Source organism: Carlito syrichta, unplaced genomic scaffold (assembly GCF_000164805.1).
Source record: "Carlito syrichta isolate Samal-C Ts95f unplaced genomic scaffold, Tarsius_syrichta-2.0.1 Scaffold308260, whole genome shotgun sequence".
Classification (NCBI taxonomy): Eukaryota; Metazoa; Chordata; class Mammalia; order Primates; family Tarsiidae; genus Carlito; species Carlito syrichta.
The window spans coordinates 105,023-124,138 of record NW_007252356.1 but is presented as its reverse complement, the minus strand read 5'-3'; the positions used below and the strand labels follow the sequence as shown (position 1 = coordinate 124,138).

The window sequence follows — 19,116 nt, the reverse complement described above, 5'->3', positions numbered from 1 at the left end:
CGCCCGGCTGATTTTTTTTTTTTTTAATTTATTGTAGAGATGAGGTCTCGCCAAATTGCCTAGGCGGGTCTCGAACCCACAGGTTCAGGCAATCCACTCACCTCAGCCTCCCAAAGGCGCGGGATTACAGGCTGAGCCACTGAGCCCGGCAAAAGTTAAATTTTAATTGAGTGTGATAGCCCTGTGAAATCTACTAGGATGATCCCCTCGGGAGGCTTTGGGCACTGCAGCAGGCAGGCAGCTTGGATTTGACATATTGGTGTCAGGACACAAGAACAATGTCACGAGGCAACTGCTATGTAGTGGGAGTAAAGCATTACAAATGGTATTATGTGAGCCGCAGTACACTGAAATCCACAGCACACCAAAGGAACTTCTAATAGGGTTTATCTTAAAATAATACAAGAAGGGTAAAATAGTTTTCTTTAGAAAAGAAAATGTAGCTACTCTCATTGTTTTTACTTTTTTTTTTTTTTTTTGAGTTGGAGTCTCACTCTGTCGTCCAGACTGGAGTGCAGTGGCGGCTCCCGGCCACCACGGCCTCGACCTGCTGGGCTCCGGCGATCCTTCCGCCTCAGCCTTCCGAGTAGCCGGACTTACAGGCATGCGCCACCATGCCCGGCTGATTTTTTTATTTATTGTAGAGAGGAGGTCTCGCTGCCCAGTCGGATCTCGAACCCGCGGGCTCAGGCAATTCACTCACCTCAGTCTCCCAAAGGCGCGGGATTACAGGCTGAGCCACCGAGCCCGGCTTGTTTTTACTTTTTAAAGCTTTGTTGAGGTATCATTTATAAACCCCATAATTTGCCTGTTTTAAGTGTACAGCTTGATAAATTTTAGTGAATTTATACAGTTGTACAATCATCATCTCAGTCTGGTTTTAGAACATTTCCTTACTCTCCACCCCACTGAAATTCCCTTGTTTTGTATCTAAGAACTCTACCTAACACAAAGTAATGAAGATGTATTACTATATTTTCTTTTAAAAGTTTTATAATTTTAAGATCTTACAATAAATCTATAATCCATTTTGAGGTAATTTTTGCGTAGGGTATGGGGCAAGGGTCTAAATTCATTTCTTTGTATACAGATATCCAATTGCTTCAGTACCATTTTTAACCCTTTGTGTTGGATGTCCCCTCTGAGAGGACATCGTAAATCTAGCAAATCACTCGGATGTTACTTCTGAGGGGACATAAAAGATTACTGGTGACTGTATAAGATAAACTTATGCAAGCACAAATTTTTCACAAATTTATGTTTCTTTGAAATTTTCCATTCAAATTGCATGAAAAAGCAAATAAAGAGATGGAATACATGCTGAGATACATGTAAAAAAAATCAGCTGCGTGTCCCTAGAAAGAGAATGTGTGAAGTGCTTTCGCAGTGGTACCCACGCTTTATAACAAACGGCATTGACAAAGCGCATTTGTATAAGAAAGGCAGCTGTGAGTATATTCTTTGTATCATAAGGTATATCTTGAAAAGATAGATAAGCAAGTTACAGAAGTCTTAAAAGAAAGACTTTCGAAGTTGAAGGCAGATTGTATTGAAGAATCAATCAGTTGAAAAGTGGTTTTCAGGAATTACGAGTGCGTCCTTCCACATTATCTTTGAACAACAGACTGGACAATAAATTACATATTATTAATGTGGGAGGAAGAACACGAGACTGCATAGTTTGCTTGAATAGAAAAATACCAGGTGGAAGGTGTCAAACAAATTACTATTGCACAACATGTACCAATGAACCTGCAATGCATGTCGGTGACTGTTTCACATGTTATCACATGTTAGAAAAATATAAGTGAAAGGAAAGGACATAACATGGAGTTAATATAGTCAGAAAGTAGCCATTTTAACACTGCCTAGTTGTCATGTTTTTCTAGCAGTTCACTCTACCCTCTAATTACTAGCCAAGGACAGAACTGGTTTCTCAGAAGTAGCTATTGATAAATTGCATTACAATCCACTCCCTAACTTGTTTTGTACTAATTCGTTTTTCTATTCCAAGTGTTTGCCTTCACCCATAAGACCCAAGTCAACTTAATCAGCCCCTCATGACCTTTGTGACGCAAGAACCCATCGCCATGGCAGCAGTCATGTGACTGGACCACCTATCTGCTTGCTGTCTATGACCTGTCAGTACCTGAGCTTACCTGCCCTCCATGATGATGTGAAGCAGACCATCACCCAATCATTTTAACAACCTGCCCCCATCAAAGGGAAGGGTTAAAAGGCATTCAACCTAAAACAGCATTTGCCATTGCCTTGCTAAGTAAGCTATGGTCTGGTCATGTGTTCTTTGAGCCATGGCCAGGCCATGTTTCCTAAGCTTTGGTCCCCTCTGCTACCTTGAGGAGGTGAATCTCCCCCCACCTCTAATTTACTTTCTAAATAAACTATATTTTCCAATCTAACTTCTATGGAATTCTTTGCATCTTTTTTGTAGTACCGGATCACAAACCAGACATCCCTGTTGGGCCTGACCTAACATTTGGAAGCCCTGCTGGGATATATTTTTGACCTAACATTTTGATATAAAATTTTTGATTTTTTTGTCATAAATAAGTTCCTCAATGTCCAAAATTCCATTATAAGCCAAATATCATTACAATAAAATAATTAGTTCCATTATACTACTTAATATGAAGAGATTAGTTTTTCGCTATTTTGTAAAAAAGTGAGGTAGAGTTGCTGTTAGGTGATCCGTGAGATGTCTAAGTTTATTGTATTTACATTCAGAAAAAAGAAGAACTGCTTTGAGATTATTTATAGGATGGGCACAATGGCTCAGGTCTGTAATCCTAACACTTTGAGAGGCTAAGGAGGGAGGATTGTCTGAGCTCAGGAATTTGAGGCTGCAGTGAGCCATGATGGTGCTACTGCACTCTAGCCTGGGTGACAGAGCAAGACCCTGTCTCAAAAAAAGAAAACAGAAAGAAAGAAGGAAGGAAGGAAGGAAGGAAAGAAATGAAAGAAAGAAAAAGAAAAAAGAAAAAAAGGAAAATATTTATAACATGATACTTCTAGCTCTCAAGTATTTGTTTCATGTAGTACTTCTATACTGAAAATAGTACTTCAATAGTACTGATGGAAACAGATATGGGAGATTTTGCCCATCCAATTAGAAACAGTGAAATGAGAGACCCCTAAGTCCAAAGTGAGCAGCAGTATACTTCAATCTACAGCACTAGGAGGCAAATAGCATAAAGACTACCACCAGTGAGCAGGGGCCCACTACCCTGATGGTTTCATGTTTGCCAAAGCTGACTCTTAAGACTGGAAGGGATTCTGAGAAGTTACCAGCAGCCCATCCTCTGAAGGTCCTAAGACAGATCTTATTGTTTTAGACATTAAAATGCAAATTGACTGGACTATAAATTCATGGGAAACTGAGCTTTGGCATTTCCTGACTGGCAATTTCTTTAAACATCCAAACTTAACATTGTACTTAATTTACTTCTCAGACTCCAAATGGCTCAAAAATATCACCAGATTCTTGTAGAAGTTCTATTTTTTTTTCCCTTTAGGAAACTTCTAAAAATATGCTCTTCTAAATATGACTACTAATTTAATGTCAACTCAAAAAAGCAAAAAAATACATCAAGAGTAGTAGTTTTCCAGTGCTAACTCCAGGCCAGATGGAAAAACTCTAACTTTCCCTAAACAGTAAAAAAAATTATTAATAAAAGATGTCAGCCATACAAAATATGGAGGATTCCAAGTACCAGCCTATTTCTAATGCACTATTTAAAAATATTACCAAATCTTCTATAAAAGCTTACTTATAAATTCATATCATAAAAAACCATTGAGAGAGCAGGGAGACAGCTCACAGACTGGGAAAAAATATTTGCCAACTGTATATCTGACAAAGGCCTAACATCTAGGATCTGCAAGGAACTCAAATGTGCCGAAAAGAAAAAAAACAAACAGCCCATTACAAAGTGGGCAAAAGATATGAATAGATACTTCTCAAAAGAAGACATATGGGCAGCCAACAGATATATGAAAAAATGTTCAGCCTCATTAGTCATCAAAGAAATACAAATTAAAACCACACTGAGATATTACCTAACTTCAGTTAGGATGGTCATCATCAACTCAAAAAACAACAGATGCTAGAGAGGATAGGGGGAAAAGGGAACACTTCTACACTGTTGGTGGGAATGTAAAACCTCTGTGGAACCTCTGTGGAAAATAGTGTGGTGATTCCTTAAAGATCTAAAAATTGACCTTCCATACGACCCTGCAATCTCCCTACGGGGAATATACCCAGAGGAACTCAAATCACTCTATGAAAAAGATACCTGCACACGCATGTTTATTGCAGTATTGTTCACAACAGCAAAAACATGGAACCAACAATGCTGCCCATCAAAAGAGGACTGGATAAAAAAAATGTGGTACCCATACATGATGGCATATTACGCAGTCACAAAGAAGGACAAAATTATGAACTTCACAGCAGCTCAGATGGACTTAGAGTCTGTGATACTGAGTGATCTATCACAGAAACAAAGAACTGAGTATCACATGTTCTCACTCATAAGCAGATCTTGAACAATTATTACAATACTATAAGAGAAGGATTGACAGTAGAGGGAAACTGCCGGGGGGAGGGAGGCGAGATTGGCAGTAGTGGGAAACTGTCAGGGGAGGGGGTGGCACACCTCATCAACAAGGTACCCGCATAATGAACATTTGTATACCTAACCCTGAATTGTACCCTACATCTTTAAAATTAAAAATTAAAAAAAAGACTTCTAAATTTAAAAAATCTTTTTAAGTTTCAATAGCTTTTGGGGGGTACAAATAACTTTGATCTGGGCTGTAAATGTACCCATTACCCCCACCTGTGCACACTGTACCCGACAGGTGATTTTTTTGTCCCTTCACTCCTTTTCCTCCACTGCTGAGTCTCCAGTGAAGACTTTTAAATTAAGTTGCTACTGTAGTTTATTTTTATTAATTGCTTTATTAATCTAATCACTGATAATATTTTTAGAAAACATAATTTTAAGACTTCCTACCAAAAAAAATCTTAAAAATTAAAAAGAAAATTTCTTGTAAAGACAGGGTCTCACTACATGCCCAGGCTGCTTTCGAACTTCTGGCCTCAAGTGATCCTCCTGCCTTGGCCTTCCAAGGTGCTGGGATTATAGGCGTGAGCCACCATGCCCAGCCAAAATCATCTTAATTAGGTGAGGGCATCACATTTTCTATGGAAAAAGCAGCATATAACAAACGCTAACAGCTGTTCAGAAGTATGACAGATGGTGGGTGAATGTTTAAAACTTAGTTGTCAAAGTTTGACAGAGAAAGAGAGAGAGATGTGTCATTTAACAGTGTTTTGTAACATTGTTGACTTACAAACTAAACATTTATTCTGTAATAGGAAAATCTCTACAAGAAATTGAGACTGAGAACTATTGTCAAATAATATTTGCAAAATGTTTTTTATCTGAAAAATCTGGTCTTTCAGTTCATCAAAAACTCACTTATTTCCTGACCATCCAATTCATCACATGTAAATTCCAACGCATAACTGATTCAAAATATAATTACACGACATAAACAACACTTTAACATCAATTTCCAAGAAAGCCTAATTAATGAACGACAGGGTAATATTTCATTATTTATACTAGATTTGTGTAATTTGCTCTGACACCCGAGGAATTAATTCAGGATTAAATCAGTTTCCGATGCTGTATGGGCTGAAGTGTCCCCTCCAAAATTCATGTCTACCTGGAACCTCAGAAGGGGCCCTTTTTGGAAACAGGTGTCTTTGTAGATATAATTCATTAAAATGAGTCCATATTGGATTAGGGTAGGCCCTAAATCCAATGACCGGTGTCCTTATAAGAAGGCCATGTGAAGACACACACACACGCACGCACAAAGATGAATAGCATATGATGGCAGAGGCAGAGACTGGAATGCTGTGTCTACAAGTCAAGGAATGCCAAGGATTGCAGGCAACTATCAGAAACCAGAAAAGGCAAAGAAGGATTTTTCTCTGGGGCCTTTGGAGAGAGCATGTTCCTGCTGACACCTTGATTTAGGACTTTCTAGCTTCTAGAACTCTGAGAGAATACATTTCTGTTGTTTTAAGCCACCCAGTTTGTGGTACTTTGTTATGGCAGCCCTAGAAAACTAATATACTTGCCAAAATGTATTTTACTAATATTGATCTATATCTTTCATATGCTGAGCATTTTAGTACCAGTGCATTTAGTTTTTAAACACAGACAAATTGGAACAAGCTGTACCAAGTAGTTTCTCCTCATGCTTCTGTATTTCTCCCCACAAAACGAGAAGCAGTATATGTACAGCAAGGTGAAACTGGTTGGATAGCAAATAGAGATTTCTGGATCCATTTCTAACTACAGATTAAACTAAATATGTTTTACTAGAATACAGAAAGCGTTTTCCCCACAGTAGAACCAGAGTATTTTTCCATTAATGTAATTTGTTTCAATGTGGCAGTTTTGTTTCTTTCACACGAATTCTTTTTTTGTTTTATGATGGGTTTATTAGGAAGTAACTGCATTGTAAGTCAAGGAGCTACTGTATTTTGATTTTGATTTTTTGGAGAAGACTACTGACCAAGAGAGAAATTAAACATTTGCTGTGCTCTGGGGCCCATGGATTACATGCCCTGTATCTTTGGGATGTTCTTATATATTGTTTCATAAAGGCTGTAAGATGCTCCCCTTCTTTTTTTAAAATTTATTTATTTATTTTAAAGATGTGGGGTATAATTCAGGGTTAGGTATATAAACATTGATCATGCAGGTACCCTTGTTGATGAGGTATGCCCCTCCCTCCCCTAGCAGTTTCCCTCAACTGCCAGTCCCACCCCTTCTCCCCTGACAGTTTTCCACTACTGCCAATTGCTTTCTTATAGCATTATAATTGTTCAAGGTCACCTTATGAGTGAGAACATATGGAACTCAGTTCTTTGTTTCTGTCTTTCACACAAATTCTAACAAAGCTTCTTTGAATTTTGAGCTTGTATTATTTCAAAGGCATGACTAGAAAAAAAATGAAGTCCTAGATGATCTTCAGTCTTCCTCAGGAACTGAGTTTCTTCTTGTCAGCTTTAAAATTATGGCCTCAAACTTAGCTATTTAGAGTGTTACTGAATTAATACAGAAATAACATAGTTATAATAAGGATATTTCATAAGAGGACTCAGTGGGATTAAATAACCTTAATAAATCCATGATCCACAAAATTATGCCACTGGGTGTCACTACTGGGAATCCTTAAAAAGGAGCCCATTGTGAGTCTGCAAAACAAAACAATCCAAAATCAACCATGGTAAATGGAACATTAGAAGGAAGAAAAGTGAATGGCCAAAGATTTAAAAACTTCTTCTCAAGAGTTGGTCATTGCCATGTTCCTTTTTAATGCACACCATAAGTATTTAAGTATTAAAAATGTTTTTTATTATTAAATTTCTGTATATGAAATTCTTCATTTATTATATTATTAAAATATAGTCTGCTAACCAGTGAAATGAGTGAAAGAAGCCTTATTTGTGGAATGTAGAGTACGAGGGCACTTTCTAATATGGTTTATGCCATTCATGGTGATTAAGTTTTCAATTAGAAATGGCTCAGTTTGGAGATTCAGAACCACACGCATCCAAACAATGCTCAGAACTTGGTCTCATATTGAGTTATTTCAGGAGAGTTTTGGGGTTCAGTGTAGTACCTATCTTCAAAATTCGGAAGATAATGGGCATAGTTCATTTTCAGTCCAACAGCTCCTCTTCAAATTGAGCTGCACTGACAGTGCAGACACTGATGATGCAGATACTTTAGGTTTACAATGTAAAAGAATGCAAAGGAAATTTAAGTATGCGTCTCCTCGGTAAAATCTATGAATCTCTTCTGAAATTGTGACAATTGCTACCAAACAGTGCAGCAGTTATTCCAACTGAATGCTTCCAGTGAGGGCTGAGAAATTCAGCATTGGGGTTTAATGGTAGCTTGGCTTAGTCTGAAAGTCGTTTGTGCCTGAAGAGCTGCCCCTCTGTGTACAAACCAGCAATATTCTTGCATTTCTCTCCTGCAGTCTCAAGCTTGGTGTGCTTAGATCCCTTGTTATGTTAGTAAGAAAAATATAACTTTGAAAACCAATTTGGGCTTCTCTGAGGCTTTAAATTACAAAAAATCTTTGATCTAAAGAAGGTTGATAAATCTGCTTGGCAATGACCTAACCACTGACTACAGTGAAATAAAAAAAATCCTCTATACACTGTGGCAGCTTCTTCCAAATATCCCACTAACTAGTTCTTGGAAAGGGTATGACTTCTTTGGGAAATTCACAATTGTGAAAACTTTCGGCATCATATGAAGCAATAATAGTAAACAACAGATATTTAAATAGCCAATGAATAGAGGTCAAATTCTAATTCAAATAACTCACAACAATAAAAATGATGACAATAATGAAGATGACCATGATAATGGAATGCTACATGCTGTCCGTAAAATAGAATGCATTTCAAGCACCTTTCAGTACCCAAGGAAAATAATGGTTATTGGAATAAATGTAATCTGAACTGTCCTCAAATTACTTAAAATAAATTACACGAAAGAGAAGAGCTAATTCCTTATCTTTCTGAGTACATTTCTAAACTGTATTTCCCAGCTCTCTCATATCCAGGTAGGCTTGTGACTATAACCTGCCAAGGAACATAGACAAAAGTGATACAGCTCATTTTCAACTCTGACCCTGCAAGATTTTCCATGTTCTCTCTTCTCTCATCTGTTGGCTGGGTGCAAAGGATGCAGTGGGAGATTCCAAGGCCCTGGGAGATAGTAGAGGTACACAGTGGAAGAGACCCCCCCTTATCTATCTGCATTGGACTGTAAGGTGAGCAAGACATAAACTTTTATTCTGCTGAGTAACTAACTCAACAGCAGTTAGTCAGCCTCGATTAATATGCACACCATCCACAAAACAGACCTTGGGTCTTTTGATGCCAAACTATGAAAATCTGATATTTAACTTGATTTGACCGAATTTAGGGAAAGAAGCAACTGTTAGATATCTATGACTGCATTTAGTGTGAAGTTGAAACATAACGCAACAAACACTCTTAGCTTAGCTTTTCCCCAATTGGTCACTATCAAAACAGAATGACAGGATTGTGAATAAAAGTTCTGTGCCCATATTTGTTTAAGAAATGTGGTTAACCAAAGCTAAACAGGTTTCTTTGCTTTCAATCATCTCAGAGCTGTCAATTTGCTAATGCCCATTGTGAATCTGTATAAAGGAACTAAAGAATGCAGTGTTTTCCAAACTTAGTCAATACATAATCTAACCAACAAATTTAAGAGCCACTTCCCCTTCTCATCATGGCAACACCTATCACTACCTCCCAGAGTAATGTTCTGTAGAATACATTCTGGGAAATTTTGCTACAGTTTCATTTACATCATATGGTAGGTTATTCTGCACCAAATAGTTCTAGGCACCCCAAAGCAAATACTACTTTCTTATTAAGACTAACATGTACAAATACCATCAGAACCACCCAAGAGTGTTCACCACTGAAGTGCACCAAGTTCTCCAAGAAAGACATTTTACTTAAAATGTGACAAATGAAGGCAAGCATGAACAGTCAGCTTGTTTCTTTGTATCCCAATCTGCTGTCAGTGGGGTCTGTCATATTTCACGATGGAATATACTCTCATGGTTTAAGGAGAAGACACTGAGTCAACAAAACCAAGCACTGTTAAATACATCTCATTTGCTTTTCTCTCTTGATCTTCATGCTTGAGGCATCATGTTTTAAACAATATTTAAAGCAATAAAAAGTAATGACAGCTAACCTCAGTGGATTCTTCTAATAGAAATAATAATACTTTGGTAAATTAGGGTTGTACTCCACTCTTTTTAAAAACTCACATACCACTTATATACATATTTATGAATATAAATATATAGAATTTTTTTCTACTGTGACTTGCTAGGCTATATTGCATGTGTACTGCACATATACTTTATTTCAATCGTGAATCTATGATGGGTGATTACCCACATTTCTTACAGACTTAAGGCAACTGAAAAGGACTGTTATGACGGACATCTGGGAATGCATGTAAAGTGAAAAGATATGCTAAATATTCAATTTACCAATAAACCAAGAATAATATAAAGATAGGCTTACATCTAGTAGTGTGTGAAGATGCTGATCCTGGAAAACACTGTGTAGAAAATCTAGGTCCTTTTCGCTGCAGTCTGTAAGTGCGTGAATCTCTTCCAGGCTGTCCAACACCTGTGAGACTGCTCCTAAGGGGGACAGACAGAAAAGAAACAGCCAGCACAGAAAGTCAATGCCAAACTAATTTGTAACCTAAATCTTATACTTAAAAACAATGAACTAACATCAGAACTTCAAAGGCTAGTGTCTTTACTGAAGGATAGACTCAAATGAGTTTCACATAATCTAAGGACAGAGTATTTTCAGAAAGTTTATGTTCTCAACAATGTATTTGTGTGCTCTTTATTTTTTAAAGAAAACTGAAGCTTGTCTTATTTGAATTAAGGCAATTCAACTATAACTGAGCTACTGGAAGATCCAGGTGCAGCAAGCTTTATGTCAGGGAGAGAGTATGGGTTTCATTACCCCAAGGTGTTTTGAAATATTATAGAAACAAGGTCAGCCTTTTACCCAGGTGTATTCCATAAAGAACTGAAGGTAAAGCCACCATAGCTACAGGAGACAGACCTTCAACTGGGAGTTCCTGCTGTTTAAAATAAAACTCTTAGGATTCTTAAGGCTCAAATTTCAGTTAACAAAAATCTCAAATTCATTTTTTTTTCCTTACATACAAAGTCATTCTGATTCTGTTGGGCCTTTCTTATTCAGAAGACAAAGACAAGGGTAGATAAACTAAGGGACAATTCCAAATACCATACCAAATTTCAAGGCAAATTGTTTTTGCAGGGCAAAGCAAATGGAAATGCCATCCCTTTCTTTAAATTTCCTCTTTTAACCAGGAACCCAGGCAAGTGTCAGCAGGGAAAGATACCTACTGAGGAGTAACAAAGCCATTTACACAGCCTTAAAGAAATGATCAGCCTGTTTTACTCTGCAGACAATATGCACACATATACTTCACAGAAAAGAACTCCAAGAGGGTAAGCTTCAGAATATTAGTATACACCAGAGAAATTCTTACGAATAATGCACTTTGTTGCACATTTAAGTCTTTGGATCAGTAGTTCTCAACCAGGGGCTATTTTGCTCTCCTGGGGGGACATTTCTTAATGTCTGGAGATATTTTTAGTTGCCACAACCGCGGGGAGAAGACAGCAATTGGCATCTACTGGGTAGAGGCCAAGGATGCTGCTAAATATCCTATAATGCAACCCCCATGACTAATAAACATATGGCCCAAAATGTCACTAGTTCTGAGACTGAAAAACTCTACTTTTGATAAAAATAAAAATCTGTCTGTTCTATCCTGTTTCTAATTCTTCTTGTCTTAGACCTCATCCACTCTCATGCACTTATTGGTGAGAATGCATATCAGTACCACTATTCCAGAAAATAATCTGGTAACATATATCAAAGAACCTTAAAAATGCTCATGTACTTCAATTTAGTAATTTCATTTACAAAAACCTACCTTAAGGAAAGGATAGGAGATTTATATATAAGGATATATAATAAAAATGGAAAATAAATTTAATAATTAGAGGATCATATAAGTTATTTATATAATATGTAGTCAAATGAAAATTGGTTGTGAAGAATTTTAAAGACATAGGGAAACATTCATGATGTAAATTCAAGAAAGCAAAATGCAAAACCATATAAAGTATATATTCCCAATTATGATAAACAAACAAAACATATACACAAATTCAGGAAAAAAAGTGGAATACACCAAAAGTATTATAGCCGTTATCGTTATTGTCCTATTTATATTTCATTCTGTTCTTGTCCATATGTTCCAAGTTTTTCTACAATAGCAAAAAAAAAAAAAAGTTGCTACACAAGCTACTGATTTTTTTCAGTACTTTTAAATTATGTTAAAGATATGGGTCTTAGGCTACATATCATGTGGCCATCTATGTGGAAATTACTGTGGCTTTTAAAAAAAGTTGACTTTTATTTTGAGATAATTGTAAATTAACATGAGATCTGTGTGTGTGTTTTACCAGCACACTCCATAGGTTACTTATTTGTGTACTTTCTTCCTGTGCAGTACGATCCTTAAGGTAGGTCAATTCAGTTTACAATAACCACAAAGTATGCAATGAATTAATTGCTTAAGGAAACATGATAACAACAGCAGCTTCCAACTCTTGAGTGTTTATTATGTACCAGGGACATCCCCAGGACACCACACAGTAAGGCAGGCATATTTTCCTTTCTAGATAGAACCCTTAGGTTCAGAGGAGTCAAGGAAGGTCATAACTAGTAAGTGGTAGAGCCAGGACTCCATGCTGGGTTTGTCTATCTCCAAAGTCTATGCTTTGTCCAACTTATTACACTAATTGGCTGTGCTACGAAGCATATGGGGAACCCTGCATCTAGAAGTTGTGTGGTTTATCATGAATATTGAGGTTGGAAAAGAACTTGAGCAATGCCCTACTGGATCAGATAATAGCCAAAACCTTTACCGAATGTTCCTGCTTTTTGCCAGGTACTAGGCAGGGGCAGAGGTATGATCCCTGACCCCATGGAAGGGGCTCTCAGGCTGGTGTGTGAAGTATGCATATTATACCCTGAAGTAAACGATATAGAAGAGGTGAAAACAAAGTGACACATTGGCTGCCTAGGGAGGAGTTGGGGCAGCCTCAGAGAGGATGTGGATGAACAGGAATTAACCACCTCCAAGTAGGATCAAATCTGTGCTGACAGGCCCAGTGGATACTTTGCTAGAAAGGACAAAGGCACCTGCTAGCATGCATTTCCAGTAGGCAAGACCCACAATCTCAACAGGTGTATTAAACCTCCTTGGATCTGTCACCTCTTCTGAACTGATTTATAGTCTTATCTTGTACCCAAATGTGATTAACTTGGTGGGTTCTCAATCATGAAAAGAAGCATTTCCCTAGTTTACTCAAGTTGCCTATTTTAAGCTCTGAAAAGTGCCCCTAATTTTAAGTTTCCATAATTAGGTAGAAAAATTATAGTTTTCATTCCATTTCTACCTCATCTTTTCAAACTGAATAAACACATGTTTTTGGCCTAACCTCAAAATCTTTCTTCACTCTTGATCATTTTAACGCCTTTGTTTAACAACTGTTCTACTTCCGTTATTTCTTTGTTTTAGGTTTTAAACACTGAGGCAGTAGTGATAATTAATACAATACAACACACATGCTAATTAAGCTGTTACTAGTATTTATTTTGTAGATCAATACTGTCATATAGAAAGGAACTATTCACTTTTCTTAAAGGCTGAAAAGGATGTTTTTCCTATAAAACCCCTGAATAGACTTGTAATTACCTTGAAAAAAAATCAATCAATCAATAGGACATAAGTTCATGTTATAGGGTAGTTTATTTAATGGCAAGACTGTAGGTATCCTATTCACCTTTGTATTCTGGGGTGCACTTTGCAGAGTACTCTGTATAAAAAGACACTTCATAAAGAGACACTTGATTAAAATAATTTTTTTCTGATAAAATTCTGAAGAATTGAAAATAAAGTATTAGAACGAAAGACTTAACTATGAAAACCAATTTCTTTTATAGTACTATGTTTCATTAAAGTCATAATGGAAGTTATTTTAATACTTATATTTATATAACAGTTTATAATTTCCAGAGTGGTTTTACATGTACTACCTTATGTGATTCCACAATAATCCTATCTTGAAGGCAAATGTTTTTATAACTGAAAAAATCAGAGGCTCAGTAGGGTTAAATGATCCATCCAAGAGCCATGGGCAGTGAGCAGAAGAGCGAATCCAAGAACGCAGTTCCCTGACTCCTAGTCCAGTGCTTCTTCCACTACAGACTGGGCCCCTCTAAAACCATGGTTTGCCTTTAGCAATGCACCAGAAAAATTTGCATTTGTAATGAGGTGATGTCTAGTTTCTATTCTTTCTTAAATCTCAATTTTAACTTGCCACACAAGGCTTTTTTTTCTGGCTCTTGGTCCAAACTTTCACACTAATAAATTTATTTGAAGTAATCATGTCCTGCCTTCAGAATAGTATTTTATTTTCACAATTCACTTGATAATCAAGTTTGTATTTAAAAATCAGGTTTATAATCATACATTTTAACTTTGAATACTTCTACTTTTTCAAAGAATCTTACTGGTACAAACAAGTTTTCAAGAGTTTTTTGTTACTATTATGAAATCATAGTGAAAAAGTATAAATATGTCAACTGTTTTAAAAATGTTTTCTAAGCCTATTTCTTTAGAGAGGAATATGCTTTTAAGGTCAATAAAAGCTTTGAGTCTAGAACAATTTCATCACAAGAGTGGAAAAGTCTCATAAAAAAGTTGACTGAGTAAAAATAACCCCCCAAAAAGGACAGAAAAATAAACAGTAAAATGTTTAGACTAAAAAGTTCTCAGTGTCAAAGTAGACTGAGTTTGTCTTAAATTTTTTTCCTCCTACATCTTACTATGAAAAATTTCAAACATATGGAAAGTTTGAAAGAACTGTGTTCACCACCTAGATCTTACAATTGTTGAAGTTTGCTGTATTTCTCACATGGCTATCCATATATCCATCCATTATGAAACTGACATACAGTCATAAATGCTTTTTATTCTTTATGTATAGATTATGGCACAGACATCTCAAAATTTATTAAAGTAAGTAAATTCTGCATATGTAATCTGACAGAATATGGATGCTATAATTATAATGCTAATATGCTTATTAAAATAGTCTATGTTTCTGAATAGCAACATCTTTGAGCATACATTTTTCAACGTGCTTTAATAACATTCTGCTGGTTGTTAAGTGTTCATTTGTGTAAAGTTTTATAACTAAGGAAAAGCACTATTGACACATCCAAGACGCTCATTCCCAAATGATATGTCAGGACTGTTGATTTTAAAGAGAAAGAAAGGAGTGCTAAGTCTAGATGGGAAGAATCTTACATTTTAATAGTCATTAACTTGTATAGGGTAGACAGCTTCTAAGATGGCCTCTAATGACCTGGCCTCCTGCTGCTCTCGTCCTTGTATAATCAACCCCCTTCCCTGGAGTGCAGGTTGGAATTACTAATTCACTTCACCTTTTTTTTTTTTGAGTTGGAGTTTCACTCCAAAACCCAGGCTGGAGTGCCCGTGACATGCTCACGGCCACTCCAGCGTCGACCTGCTGGGCTCCAGTGATCCTTCCGCCTCAGCCTTTCAAATAGCCGCAACTACAGGCACATGCTACTACATCTGGCTAATTTTTGATTTTTTATTGTAGAGATGAGGTCTTGCTAAGTTGCCTGGGCTAGTCTCAAACCGTGGGCTCAGGCAATCCTCTTGCCTCGGCCTCCCAAAGTGCTGGGATTACAGGCTGAACCACCAAGCCCAGTCACTAATTTAATTCTAACGAACAGAATAGGGTAGAAGTGATAGGATACCATTTCTGAAACTAGGTTATAAAGAACTGTGTTGTCTGTCTTGGGTGCTCTTTCTACTTTTGCCCTCTCTTTGATCCTTCATGCTGAGGAATCAAGCTGTCATGCTGTGAACAGTCCTATGATGAGACCATAGCCAGTGAGGAACTGGAGGCTATCAATAATCATGTGAGCAAGCTTGGAAGAGGATTCCTGCAGTCATGCCTTTAGGTGGGATGATAGCTTTGGAATGCAATCTTAGAGATTTTGAGCCAGAAGCACTCAGCTAAGCTATCCTTGAATTCCTTACCCACAGAAACTGTGAGATGATAAATGCTGCTTTAAGGTAATTCATTACACAGCAATAGGTAACTAACATACTATGAGATTTTTATATTAAAGCAGCTTCAATTTGAGCTACAAATAACTAAAGTAAGAAAGTGTGACAATGATTCCATCATTAGTATACAGATTGTCTCATTTATCTTTGTAACAACGGTTTATTTTATTTTTTTAATTAAAATTTTTATTGAGATAATTGTAGATTCACATGCATTTGTAAGAAATAACACAAAGAGATCTCTTGTATACTTTGCTCATTTCCTCCATTGGTAACATTTCACAAAACTATAGTACATTATCACAATTAGAATAATGACATGGATACAATACACCCATTTTATTCAGATTGCTTCAGTTTTACTAGTATTCATTTCTCTCTGTGTGTCTGTACCTTTCTTATATTTTAATTTTCTCACATACTCACATTACGCCCCTTTGTAATTAAAATCTAGCCATTATATTACTTCTTATAAATGTTCTATCTGATGGTAAAAGTTGTCAAGAGACATGGTTTTAGAGTTTATTTCACAGCTCCACATTCATAAACTGAAAATGGAGTCAATAACAGAAAATAATAAAGATCACTTATAGGTTATGTAATTTTCAAAGGAAATTTCACTTACCCTGAAAGTTTTCTTGAAAGCAAACTATGGAATAAAATGTCACCCTTTCCCCAGAATTAATGTATTTGTGTTTGAAATTCAGATGTGAAATAATATTAAATGTGGAAATTTTAACACTGCCTTTTTTCCTCTAATAAAAGAAGTGAGAAGTTATTATTATTTGTGTAACAATGCCTCAAGAAATCAATATATTCATGTCTTTATTTTATGAGCAGGCAGTGTTAAAATTCATACTTAAACATCTAAACACAAACAGCCAAGGAAAAAGTCAAGCTGATTATGAACCATGCAAAGCCAAACACTTTTGCATAAAAGATAAACCTTAGAGGAAAACAAAGGGATACCTACTTTCTGCTGCTAGAAGTCCTAGGAGGAAGGCAGCATATGGACAAACAACAAACAGTATGATTTTAGAGCAAGCAGGTTATCAAGCCATAGTTGGGCCCACTAGATGAGCCACAAAAGCATGGTCCCCCAGCTGATCCCAAAGTGAGCCCTCATGTCCCATGAGCACAAACATTGGGGCTGTTTAGGATTTCAGACATCAAACATTGGATTTTGATTCTGACTTCTTTGATTTGAAATTTGAGAACAGAATATTTCTACTTTGAATTATTAAGTAACAAAGCAACAATACACTGTTTATCATAAGATTAAACTCAATGAATTATAGTCAATGCATAATGTATGAATTTCAATGACCAAAAGAGATAAATTTTATAGAAAAATTGTTTTATATTGTAAACATGTTTAAATATGTTTGACTTTTCATTAGATGACAAATTGGACCACTGAGTAGTTTTTAAATTGTGATTTTACATATACATATTTTCCTGAACGCATACAAAGATTACTCTTTCCTGTGAAAAGATTTAATTTATGAAAATAATATGCTGTGTTTTGTGAGCAAGCATATTGCCAGTCTTCTCAGACTTTCAGATTTTCATTGACTAGTAAAACTACAAGAAATTTGAAAGACCAAATTAGGGTCATCAATTTTTAATTTTGTCAAACAAGGCCATTAAAAAGTCTAGCTACTTATCATTCATTAGCATTTCATAAAAAGAATAGCAAAGTCATTATCTAAAGATGGAAAAGATAGCCCATGTTATAAAAGGGCAGTTGGTGACTTTACACTGTTTTTTTTTTTCTATCTCTCTCCTCTTCCTTGTCCCCCTGCAAAACCCCATCATAGAGCATATGCTCTGTGGTCATTTTTCTTTTTGCCAAGGGCTTGGACAAACTTTCAGGTAATGATGAAAAGTGCTTTGTGTTTTGTACTGTAAAACAAACTCATACAAATTTAAACAGAAAGACACTGGAAAGAATAACTTGGGGAACTTAAAATAAATGATGCAGAATTTAAGAATTAGCATAGAGAAGAATTACTAGAAAATTACTGAAAATATCTTTAAAAATGAAATAACAAATAATAAAATGAGCAATAAAAAATGAAAATATAGATGTTTCAATGTATGAAAGTGTAAAGTTCTATGTAAGTACAGATCAAATATATAATCAGCTTTCTGCAACCAACCAAACAACCATTACTGTTGGTTGCAGAAAAGGATATTTGCTGGCAGATGGCTACTTGATAAACAATACTGATCACCATAATAGAATGCCTCTTTTCAGATGGCTTAATATTAAAAATTGATTTTAGGAATGTATGAATAATTCCTAGTAGTTATGTGAAATTATGTAGTTATGTTAGAATTTTCTTCAAATTTTTCTTTTGTTTTTGATGTCTGAATACATAAAAATATCTCTTCATTTAGGGTAGGTGATTAATATTAAATATGTACACAGCATTTTAGTTCTTTGAAGCTCCTTGACAGTACCATTCAAAAATACTTATGATAGACATTTAGCATGTCAAATGGAGATACAGACTGATTACACAATCATTAAGATCCAGGAATTTTTTTAAAAAGAAAGAAAATAGAAAAAAAAAAAAGCAACAAAATAGCTAGGATGGCTACGGGAAAAGGAAAGCAAGAAGAAATGCTAATAGTAAATAATTAATTTAAGAGTTTGCAAGCTACCTATAAGATGGTGTAAGAAATTTCTTTTTTGTTTAAAAATCAAGTACTATAATCAGAAATGATTTTAACAAAATCACTTAGGAATCATAAGGAAAAACAGAAAATATATTTAATAGAAAACAAACATGTCTACAAATATAGATAATTTTTTTCCGTAAAGAAATATCTGGCTCAACATGTGGTACCCTTGTTTCCTTTGTATCAGAAAAGTACCAAGAAATATATATTTAGGGTTGGAATAAAAATATCAGTGTACTACAAACAAACAAACAAAACAAAGAAATATCTGACTCATCCCAGAAAGGAACATTTAAGAACTCCCTGAATTCTTGCTAGTCAGAGGTAAGTTATTAAGGGACAACACTAAAGATTAGGTCTATGAAGCAATTTGCAAAGACCATACAGCTCTCTAGGCCCATTTCTAAAGATAAAAATGGTAGTAGAGATCTTGATATAAAATCTCAAAGAGATTTATCCTAAATATATTCCAAGTATGTGACTATATCTTGTAGTAACAGTCTGACATAAAAACCATTACTGG

The 19,116-nt window shown here is 35.9% G+C and overlaps 1 protein-coding gene across 1 annotated transcript in view; it reads right to left on the bottom strand.

Annotated features, from left to right (window-relative positions):
• Window positions 1-19,116, bottom strand: part of CASK (calcium/calmodulin dependent serine protein kinase) — a 191,037-nt gene that overhangs the window by 87,192 nt on the left and 84,729 nt on the right. The window contains exons 8-9 of the mRNA XM_021716186.1: window positions 16,879-16,896; window positions 10,196-10,317 (exon numbers count right to left, since the gene is read on the bottom strand). Of these exons, the coding sequence (XP_021571861.1) occupies window positions 10,196-10,317; window positions 16,879-16,896 (140 nt within the window). The remainder of the gene's footprint in view (window positions 1-10,195; window positions 10,318-16,878; window positions 16,897-19,116) is intronic.